General features: G+C 50.4%; 1 protein-coding gene across 1 annotated transcript; it reads left to right on the top strand.

The window, feature by feature from the left end:
• The first annotated feature begins 427 nt into the window (after positions 1 to 427).
• Positions 428 to 3,465, top strand: FBLIM1 (filamin binding LIM protein 1). Its single transcript, XM_054292130.1, has 8 exons — positions 428 to 616; positions 1,382 to 1,599; positions 1,974 to 2,107; positions 2,199 to 2,310; positions 2,399 to 2,568; positions 2,660 to 2,838; positions 2,934 to 3,051; positions 3,352 to 3,465. The coding sequence occupies exons 2-8, from the start codon at positions 1,407 to 1,409 to the stop codon at positions 3,463 to 3,465; spliced, it is 1,020 nt and encodes a 339-aa protein (XP_054148105.1). The 5' UTR covers positions 428 to 616; positions 1,382 to 1,406.
• Positions 3,466 to 11,166: the final 7,701 nt, after the last annotated feature.

Below are 11,166 nucleotides of genomic sequence, written 5' to 3'. Positions count from 1 at the left end.
AGGAGATTTCAGGGAGACCAGGGGCGTTCCTTCCCAGTGTGGCCACCCCAAACCAGGATGGAGCTGCATGGGGAGGGGGGACCCCCATTAATGCCCCCCTCGAGCCTCGGCCACCCCGATGGCCCCGGGCCGGGGGGCTCTGGGGGGACGGGCCCGCCGGGATCCCGTCAGCCCCGGCACAAAGAGGAATGCGATGAGCACATGGTTCCCATTAACCCCGGAGAATTTTTTTTCCTTCTTTTTTAGGTTGTTTTTTTCTTTTTTTTTTTCTTTTTTTTTTTTTTTTATGATTGTTCTTTTCTTTCCCCCCTCAGTTTTCCGCAGCTCTGCTGGGGAGGAGGAAAAGCGGCGGCTGCGGCGGGTGAGGAGCTGGGCAAGGCCGGTAGCGCCGGTAGCCGGCGGGGAGGGAGGGAAAGAGGGAGCCGAGTGCTCCGGGTGCTTTTTCCTCTTTAATCCCTTCCCTGCTTGAGTCAGAGGCTGAAGTCACCGGCAGGAACATCGCGAAGCTGTTCGCCCACCTCGGGGAGTCTGTCTGCCCCACAAAGAACGTACTGACCCCCCGTGAGTGGGATTTTGGGGGAGCAGAGCCGCATGAGACCGGGAACTCATCACACAGGTATTTTTTCAAGCTGCTGATTCACCTCAGGGATGAATTCTGCTTCACCAGCAGAGTACCCTGACTAAAAGCCTCAGGGTTCCACCCCACAATCTATTCCATTTGGGAAGGGGAAGCTTCGCCCCAGCTGCTTTTCCCCTTGGGAAGTCGGATAAACAGCCCTTTTCCTTCCTGAGCAGGGTTTCTCGGGGTCGGGAGCATCCTGCCTGTGCTGCCGGGTGCTGCTCAGGGATGTGACAGTGTCAGGGACGTGGTGAATGAATCACAGCACTGCACCTCAGTTTTCCCACCTGGATAAATAAAAGGGGAGAAGTGCAGGGCTGGAAGTGATTGGCAGGGAATTGGGGGTAAGGAGAGAGGGAGTGGGGATGTAGAAAATTTCAAAAAAGGGGTTCCAAAAGCAAAATCCTATAGCAGTTCTGTTTTTTAAAAGGAAAGGTGGGTACTTCCTGCTGCCCATGGGGAATTTAGTCCCAGGTGGGTGGGAGCAATAAGAGGAAACACAGAGGATGCAAATACTTATGAAAAGGTGGGATTTGGCCACAGAGGTGTGAAAATGGACGCTATCAGCTGCTGCCTCGCCAGGACTCTGTACCCTGTGTCCTCCCAGGCATGAGACCATTTATTGCTGTGACGTGGGAGGGGACACTCGTTCCTTCTCCCTTTCCGGGAGGAGGGAGCGAGTTGATGCCGAAGGGCAGCAGGGCTGCAGGAGCTGCCAGCGTGCCTGCGAGTTTTACTCTCTTTCTTTCTTATTTTCCCTAGAATCAACCCCCGATCCGGCCCTTCCATGGCTTCAGCGATGTTGCCAGGGAAAGCAGAGAAAAGAATCGCTTCATCCATCTTCATCACCCTCGTGCCACCACGGAGGGACGTGGCCACCAAGGAGAAAACCCAGCGGGAGCCGCAGGCAGGTGGTGCCGAGGTCCCTGGCACCCACCAGCCCCAGATCCTGCTGTCACCCCCCCAGTTACCCAACGGAGGTGAGGGGCGTCCATGGGGGCTGGAGCGGTGTGGAGGGATGGCGATGGGGCTGAGGAGGCTGTGGAGATGCTTTGCTGAAGGTCGTGCGTGCAGAAGGGGATGTGGGGGTATTTTATGGGGGGCTCTTCCCCAAACCCCTGCACACATCCCAGCACGGATCCGGCTCCTGGGGACGGGCTCTGTTTGCTCTCCATTGCCAGGTGCTTATCGGTGCTGTTTGTCCCTCCTGCTTCGATGGCGTTTGCTTTTGGGGCAGGTCAGCGAGCGCTGCTGCAAAGCTGTTGGGGTGTTATTGTGACACCCTGATATTCTGATGGGGTGTTACTGGACATTGCTGATCCCCTTAAACCCCTACATCTGCCTGTTGCTGCAGAAACCCACACGGTGGCCCCTGTACCTGCATCCCCACCAGTCCTGCCCCTCTCTGAGGTGCCCCAGCCCTTGTCCATGGAGCCGCTGGGTCTGGCACTGCAGCAACTGGACCTTGCAGCACCCGCCACCCTCCAGGTGAGGATAACAGAGTGCAGTCCCCCCAGTGCCTCAGTTTCCCCACCTGCAGGGTATAACTAACATGGCTTTGCCCTTCCCTGCTTGCCAGGCCCCTTCCACCTTCCCTGCTGAACTGAAGCCACCCACATTTTCCCAGGAGCAAGCAGGCAAGCAGCAGTGGCAGGATGTGAATGGGGACCCGGGGAGGGACAGCTCCAGAGGTAAGGGAGACCCAGCTGTGCATGGGCTCATCACTACTGAGGGAAACTGAGGCACACAGCCCCCAACCACTCTCCCTGCTTCTTGCAGACATCTGTGCCTTCTGCCACAAGGCGCTGGGGGCGCGGGAGCCGACGGTGGAGGCGATGAGGAAGCAGTACCACCCTGACTGCTTCACCTGCCGCACGTGCCGCCGGCTCCTGGCTGGGCAGCGCTACTTCCAGAGAGACGGGTGCCCCACGTGTGACGCCTGCTTCCAGGTACCCATCCTCCATTGGGGAAACTGGCACCCTCAGAACATCCCTCGGGGCGTGGGCTGCTGTCTCACGGCATGTGTTCCCTAAATTCCAGGCCACGCTGGAGAAATGTGCCAAGTGCCAGGGGCTGATCACGGAGCACATTGTCCGTGCCCTGGGCAAGGGTTACCACCCCAGCTGCTTCTCCTGCGCTGCCTGTGGCCGGGCCATCGGCACGGAGAGCTTCGCCTTGGATGAGCAGGGTGACGTGTACTGCGTGCCTGACTACTACAGGTTGGTCATGGCGGAGGGTGTCCCACACTGGGAGCTGGGTTTGCCTCGTCCCTGTCACCCCACAGGGCTCACGCCGCCCCCATTGCTCCCATCAGGAAATACGCCGTGGTGTGCAGCGCCTGCCAGCGCCCCATTGTCCCCCACGAGGACGAGGACACCTACAAGATCGAGTGCCTGGGACGCAGCTTCCACGAGAGCTGCTACCGCTGCGAGGTACGGCCCCGGAGAATGGGGGGCCCCCAAAGCCCAGGGGGTGGCACTGAACCTTAGCTGAGCATGGACACTGGGATGGCAGCACCCACAACTGGTTTTTAGCCCCCAGTTTATCTTATAGGTAATGGGAAGGGGGAAATTAAGTAAATTGGGTGGTGTTTGGAGAACTTCTTCAGCTTTGCATGCTTTTGATGTAGTTTGTCGCTTTTTCGGAGTGCTGGTGGGTTTTGCGGGGTAAATAGGATGTAACACACACGGGGACCCCTAAAAGGTGGCTTCCTTTTCCCCTCTTGCCCCCAGAGCTGCAGGATGCCCCTGTCACCGGAGCTGACAGAGAATGGGTGTTACCCCCTGGATGACCACCTCCTCTGCAAGTCCTGCCACATCCACTGGCGCAATGAGTCGTCCTGCTGAGACCCTGCAGCTCACCAACCCCTTCCAGTGCCAGGCACGAAAACAGGGGGTGTCCCCAGTGGGATGCATCCCATGGGTGCCTGCTGCACCCCCAAATTACTGCAGAACTCGGTTTTCATCACCAAAATGTCCCCAGGACCCTGACCTGGGTTGGCAGAGTGGAGAATTCTGGATATGCCCCGACACAGCTCTGTGCTCGTGATAAATCTAAAATGCCCTGACAGAGCAGCAATGAGGAATGGAGGTTTTATTCCTTATTTCTTTTTTTAAAACTCCGTTTTCCAAAGGCCAGTTTGGTTTTCTTGGGTGGTGTTTCTTTCTTCTCGAGCTTCCTTGGGGTTTCACTGAAATGTTTCTCTCTGTGGAGAGCGGGCACTGATTTAGTTACTTGCAGTTAAATAAAACCCCGAGTTTAAAAACTCTCATTCCTTTCATCCACCCTGCATTCCAAACCTATCAAATCCAAGTTTAAAAATAAGGAAAAAAAATCTGGTTTTGGATTTTCTAGGCGTGGTGAGAGTTGGTCCATAACTAAGGCCCACAAAAGTTGATTCTAGGGTGTAATGATGTGGCAGATGATGCTGTCACTGAGGGGAGAGCCGAGTGTTGTTTTTTGGGGTGGATATGGGATCTGGCAGTGTTTCATGGAGTTGATAAAAGGGGTTTTGGTGTGGTTTGGGGTTTTTTTTGCTGACTATCTATCCCGGAGCCGGCAGAGGGCAGCCGGAGCACAGATTCCTCCATCAGGCAGAAAAACTCCAGCTAAAAGCATCCCGCAGGGCTGGGACGCTGGGAAAGACGGACAGCCCCTTTTCTGCGTATTATCCAATATTATATCGCTCTGCCAGTGGAAACTTTTTGATCTCCTCTCATCCAGACCTCAAACCAGCAGAAATTAGATCATTTCTCTGCGTGGCCAACATCTGCACAACCGATGTTGCCGGTGCTTGGTGGTTTTGTTTGCGAGGGCGTTGCAAACCAGGCGGAGAAACTTTTTAACTTTCTTTTTAACCGAAAGTGTTTAAAAAGCCACAAATCAAGAGCAGAAAATAGCAAGAGCATGTGAGATGATGTTTAATGCTCTCCTGATGGAAAATGGGAGCTGTAAACAAAGAAAGCAACCACCAGACCAGCAGCTCCTGGATCACATACAACATCTCCGGCGTGTGCTGTGTTTATGAGTGAAGGGGTTAATGATGGTTAATTAATCACATCAATAACTATTTCCTGATGACTCTTCCCTGTCTACAAAGCTGATTACTCAGTGTTTGTTAATGAGCATCTCCGGGCCATCAATCAGGTCACAACTTGCTTTAAAGGTATTTATAAAAAGTTGTGGTTTGTCTCGGTCACGTAAGTTGGTGGCTTTGGGTCCAGTTGGGTGGGAACTCCTTGCCCCATGCCAGGGAATTCCTGTGCTCCAAGTCAGCTCTCACTTTCCAAAGCTTCTTGCGCTGTGAGGAAAATCTGGCATCAAAATGATGCTAAAAAAGTAAAAGGATGTGGCAGTGGCCAAAGGGAGCAGGAAAAAGAAGGCCCGGAGGGCAAAGAGCTGCTTGCTTTTTGTAATACAGTTATTTTTCCACTCAAGGTTTTTGGGAAGGATGGAAGTACAATGCTGAGTGGTGTTTTGGATGTGTTATTCCAAGTTGCACTACCCTTCCACAGAGGAATGGTGGGAAGGAGTTGAGTATTTCCCCCTTGGAGCCTTCCAGGACGGGCAGTTGGCACTGGGACTGCAAAATTTTTGGCTGGAGACAGGCAGGGAAATGCTTTTATTTACAGGCAGCCTTGGAGAAGGTCCTGGAAAGCAAGGAGAAAGGAAAGGCAGCACTGGAGTGTTTGGCAGCATAGTGAAGGGATGTGGTGTGGTCAGACTTGACGTGATATTTCAGGAGTGGAGGGTGACAAGGGACAGGGATAGACGGACACAGGTAAGAGAACAAAAAGGCTGATTTAAGGCATCTTCTTCCCAGATAAAGGGAGAAGCAGTACAAGCTGAGGCGTGGGGAGCATTGTGCCTGAAAAGCACAGCCCCGTGTTTTCCCTTGAGAGGAGCTCGAGGAATTCTGAGCCGCATGCAGGAGATCCTGCAGGAGCTGGATCCCATCCCGCTGCCGAGCAAACCCAGACCGGCTGCAGGGGCTCAGCCTGTCCTTGGGCTCCTCACCCCGTCACAAGATCTTCTGCAAGCACCCGGGTCTGCAGAAATAAACCAACCACACCACACATCCTGCCTCGGAAAATAACATTTTGGGGGGCCGGGCCCACCTTGGACCACCCCACTCCAAGTGCCTCCTCTTGTCCCTGTGGCAGTGGCCAAGGGCAGAGAGGATGGCTCCGGATGGCTCCAGCCCTTCCCTTGGCTACTGCAATCAGCTCTTGCAATCCTTCTTGGCAGGCTGGAGAGAGCGGGAAGGACCTGGCTGCCTTCCAAGGAGCAGCAAATGCAAATATTTCCTCACTTCAGGCTGGGTGCGGCCCGCGGATAAAATTTCCTTGGGCTTTCCCAGTGAAGGCATCTGATCTCTCCCTCTGCTGCGAGGCCAACATGCTCCCAGGAATACAACCGTGTGTCCCATAAAAAACCCCTAAAGGTTATCTTTTTACAACTCAAAGGACTGCCTGGTTTTTAAAAAGAGGTTTTAAATTGAAGGAGGAGCTGCCAGGCACAGCTTGTAGTGGTTTTGAATCGGTGGTTAAAGTGCTGCTTCGTGGAAAAAAAACAACCAACCTTTTGGTAGGTTTCTTTGGAAAATGGAAGATTTGTAGTGTGGTGCAAGGATAGTGGGAAGATAAAGGGGCTGGAAAAGGTGCTGGGAGCGAGGCTGAGTGCTGCAGGTTTTTCTCCAATAAGATAGAAAGAGCTGCAGGACAACTGGGGTGTTTTTTCCTTTGGATCCCAGGTTACTGGAAGTGCCATCCCAGCCAGCTCCCTGCAGCGTTGTTCTTCCCCACAGAGCATTCAGACCTATTTTCTACACATTCCTTTGACACAGCCTAAAAAAATTTCATTTCTTAAATGACAAGTGGTCGGATCCTGCTGATTCTGGGAGAGGCAAACACCAGCCAGGATTATACAAGGAACAGCCCAAGCGTGGATTTCTCCTGATGCAGCACAGGTGAGATATGTATTTTAAAAAAAAAGGAAAAAAAAAAAAAAGCTGTATGCTAATATTCTCATTTATCCCCGGTTTTCCTGGCAAAACTGAACCACCCACTGCCACAACGTAGTTTTAAAATACATTGATTTTGATAGCATGAGGAGAAAGAGATGAGGCGAGTGCGCAAGCGCGTTACCAGGCTGCCAGTGCTATACTGGCTGCTTTATAAAATAAAGGATAAAAAGCCCAACCCACCCTATTTCTGTGAACAGACACACAGCACACACCTGCGAGCAGGGGTTTGCTATTTCATATCCCAGATTTCCTTCATCGTATCAGTGATTACAGTATCCTGCAGCCCTATTTCCTGAAAATTACCAATTTTCACCCAGATTTGGCTTCAAGTGGTTTAAGTTATATCTTTATTTTGATGAAATGTCCAGTAAAGCAGTGTGAGTGAGGTGTTGTATTGAAATAAAAACGTGGATATTTTTCGAAGAGGTTATCCCCTTTGTCAAGGTGGATTATTGACATCAGGAATTTATCACTAGGGGGAAAAAAAGTGGAGAAGGAAGGGGAATAAATATGTATATAATAATATATACCTTAATTCTCCGTGCTACACTTTCCCTCACAGCCAAGCTGAGGAATATGCTTTAATGTCATTTATTGGATTGCATCATCTGAGTATGTTGGTTTTTTAATTTTATTGATTGGTTGTTTTTTTGCTGAATCGATGGGGCTCTAGGCGGGGAGTTAAGCACGAAGTGTTTCGTGAGGAAAATGAGAAACTCCTGAAGAAAAAAAAGATAAAACGAGGAGGAAAAGGAAGGTTTGGGGTGACAAAAGGCGGCGCCGGCCAGGGCGGCCCCTCACGGCCCCTCAGGCGCTGCCCCCCCGCGCTCGCTTCACAAAATGGCCGCCCGGCGGGGCCGCGGGAGCGGCTTTGAGGCGACAAAATGGCGGCGGGCGGGGAGCGGTGTGGGCACAGCGGAGGGCTCTGATCCTGTGGGAATCCCCTCCGGGCGGGCGGCGAAAGCGCTGCGGGTGAAACCTGACCTTCTTCTTATCCCCCCCCCCCCCCCCGCCCTTTTCTCCTCGCCACCTTTGCGAAAGGATGTGAAAATAGCCAGAAATGCGCATTTTTATTCGGCCATGGCGGAGCTCCCGGTTTCTCCCCTCACCTCAGCTCGCCCCCGCTCCCCCAATTATACCTCTAAAATGTTATTTTTTTTTCCCTCACAGCTGAGAGGTTTTGGCCCTGTATTGCGCTTTCCACATGCCCCCCCACCCCTCCCTTCATCATCACCGCACACACCCCCAAAAGCTGGGTAGTTTTATGCCTAATTCTTCGCTTTTCCACCGCTTTTCTCCTTCGCAGGGGTTGAAGCCGCCATCTCCCGGTCTCCTCACGGCATGGAAAATCCCCAAAAGTGCTTAGGGAAAAAAAAAAAAAAAAAAAACACCACCAAAAAAAAAAAAGTCCCAAACGCACGAGGAGGATTGATTTATCATCGCAGCCGGAGTGGAATGGGAAGAAGCCATCGCTGCTCGCCTGCTCCCCACGACAGCTCGCCCGCCATTCGCTTAATTAAAATCATATATTGGTGTGATCAGACGTGGTAATACCATTAAAAAACCCCAAATCCTGTAACATCCACACGCTCGTTGTTGGAGGCTGTAGCCAAGGTACCATGCTTTTTTTTTTTGTTTTGTTTTGGTTTGGGGTTTTTTTGTTGTTTTAAATATTCTTTTAATGTTGCCTTACCCTTTTTTCCTGCATCAAAGTGTTGTTACAGGCTATAACATTGCCTCTTAATTCTTAAAAGCTACATACCTAAAAATACTTGTTTTTTCCATAGAATTGCAGATTTAGGCCCGTACAGATCCTCTTTTATTTCTACAGATACAGAAATACTTGTATATATTTATTAAATATAAATATATAAATGCTGCTATATATTTCATATTTTTATAAACATATGACCTTTTCCCAGGGTCTACTTAAAATATAAAATAAGCCCACACACCTAAAAACTATAATTTAATTATATATAATCACTATAACTTTGGCCCAATATATCTTTGATTTCATATATATACATATATTACCTTTGTTTTCCTCCATTGGTTTCCTACTACAATGTGTCCTAAAAGCAGGAGAAAAAATGCCATCAAAAATAAAAATAAGAAAGGAAAAAAATAACAAAAACCAACCCATCTCTTTTTTTACAGTCCATGCTGGAAGTTTATGCCTGAATGTTTTATTTGTTCCACAGAGATGTAGATTTTCCTTGGGAGATTTGGGAAGGATTATTTTTTAATGAAAAAGAGGAAAAAATTACACCCAGAAAAAAAAAAAAAAAAACCAAAACAAAGAATGAAAAAGAAACAAAAAGGAAAAAAGCACAACAGAACCAAACCGCAGTAAGTGAAGCTGCAAATTCAACGCAATAGTCCGGATCAGACAATTCATTGCACAAAAAAAGGATAAATGGAACTGCAATGGCCGGCTTTGCTGTAGATCCAGGAGGAGGGATCAGCTCCTTTATCCCACCATCTCGCGCTACAAACACCACCATTTTTTTTCCTCTCTCTCTTTTTTTAAATACGCTTTGTTGGGGCGTTTTGTTTCGAGCCGAGGCGGCCGCACCACCCCCGGAGCCGGGGCTGCCGGAGCCGCTCGGGGGCTTCACTTTTACAGAGATCCCTTATTTTTCCCCGGCCTTGTGCAATCCTCTCCCTTTTATTACACGGGTTTGGTGTTTTTTTCCTCTCCCCTCCGCGGGTGTAAAGGTTCCTCTCCTCTCTCCAGCTTGGCTGCTTGTTCCAGAAGGTTCCACGGGGGCGGGGAGCCCCCACTGCGGCGCCTTTGCCGCAGCGCCGGGCAGGAGGAGGAGGAGGATGCGGAGGATGCGCCACCTCTCCCTGGCTGGGAGCCTCAATCCAAGCCGCTCCCCCTTGCTCCGTTCCCCAGCCTTGAAAACAGAGCGCTGGGAGGTGTTTGCAACTCGGAGGGGTTTGGGGTTTTTTTTCGTGGGTTTGGTTTTTTGGTGTGTTTTTTTTTTTTTTTTTTTGTTGCCCTCTAAATAAATGGAAAGCGGAGCTGTCGCTGATGGAGATGGATGAGGCAGGGCTGGCAGCGCCGCAGCTCTGCTCCGGCGTGGCCATGGCACCGATGGCATAAGTGACCTTTCCCAGGCGGTGGGAGAGGGGATTCCCCCTCCGCCCCAGCATGCTCCTGCTCGGAATTCATATTTTAAATAGCAGGAGTATTATTTTTTGTTTTCCTTCCCCCCCCCCTCCCATTTCTCCTTCACTGTTTTGTTTTTGTTGTTTGGTATTGTTTTTGTTTTATTGTTTTGGTTTTTTTCCCCGAAGCTTCCTCATGATCTTTTATTTTTTTTTTTCCTCTGTGTATGTTTTGAATTGCATTTTAAAATTGCCCAGCTGGAGACATGGCTTGATTAGAGCTGGAACAATAGCTCCCTTTTATTAATAACGGGAAGGATTTACAATCGTACAGCACCTTCCTTGGAAAGCTTTCCAAACCATTTGCAAACACTCACAAATTTCAGATTGCGCAGCCCTTGGCTGTGAGGTGGGTAAGTATTTAATGGTGCCACCACCCAAAATCACCTCGGTGGCAAACCTCAATTTCTGAGTGCTTAAAAAGATGACAAATTTGATTTGTTTTTTTTTTTTTTTCGGTGGGGGTGGTGGGTGTGGGGTGTGGGGCTGACTGAAAGCTGTAACCTAAATCCGTACATGCAGAGTATTTGCTGCGTCCTGGGAACTGGGCTGTTCTCCCTCCAGCCACGCAGGGCTGTGGATTTGCTGCATGTCAGTAAACATCTGCTGATGGATTTTTTTTTAATTTTTTTTTTTTTTTAATCCATTCCCTTTTTGCAGTCCCTAAGTGACCTCCTGCAGCGCTGCCTCCGCTGCTGTTCCAGCACAGCCTTGCACTGGAGCACTGATGTGTGTCCCTGTGGAGTGACCTTGCTGGGGGGACTGGGCCCACTGAGCGATTCAGGTGCTCTGCTTTGATCCCAAATTCCAGCACCCAGGGGGCTGCTGCAGTTATGGGTTAAAGCTGTTTCATGCCTTATTTTTTTCCTCTGTTTGTTTGTTTATTTTTCCAAGGGAAACAATGTGTTGTTTATGAATCCCTTGTCCACAGCAGATCCCTGCAAACCACACAGGGATCCAGGAGTCACCCGGGCAGTGGGATCTGGCCTTGCCAGAAACGTGAGGGACAGTGCTCCAGCCATGCCTGCGTGTGTCACACACGGGCCACACAAACCCACAGTGTTCCTGTGGTTACTTCTGTCTGCAGAGCATCAGTGGGTCCCAGGGCTTCCCCTTCCCACTGCTTGCTGCTTCACAAAGGCTGATGCTTCTGGAAAAAGCACTGCCTTGTGGCCTTTAAAATAAATAAATAAAGCAGCGCTGCTGTGGATTAGTCATCCTTATTTTTGCAGGAAGCTGTTTGCCAGCGCCGTCCCAATCACGCATGTGCGTGTGAGATGGGAACTCCAGCAGGCTGCTAACGTGCTCTGCTCGCTGCTCCTTGGAGCTCAGCCACCCAGCCTTC

The sequence above is a fragment of the Melozone crissalis genome, unplaced genomic scaffold (assembly GCF_028551555.1).
Source record: "Melozone crissalis strain CALT ecotype California unplaced genomic scaffold, PUWL_Pcris_2 ptg000107l_1, whole genome shotgun sequence".
In the NCBI taxonomy this organism is placed as follows: Eukaryota; Metazoa; Chordata; class Aves; order Passeriformes; family Passerellidae; genus Melozone; species Melozone crissalis.
This window is presented reverse-complemented; position numbering and strand designations above follow the sequence as displayed.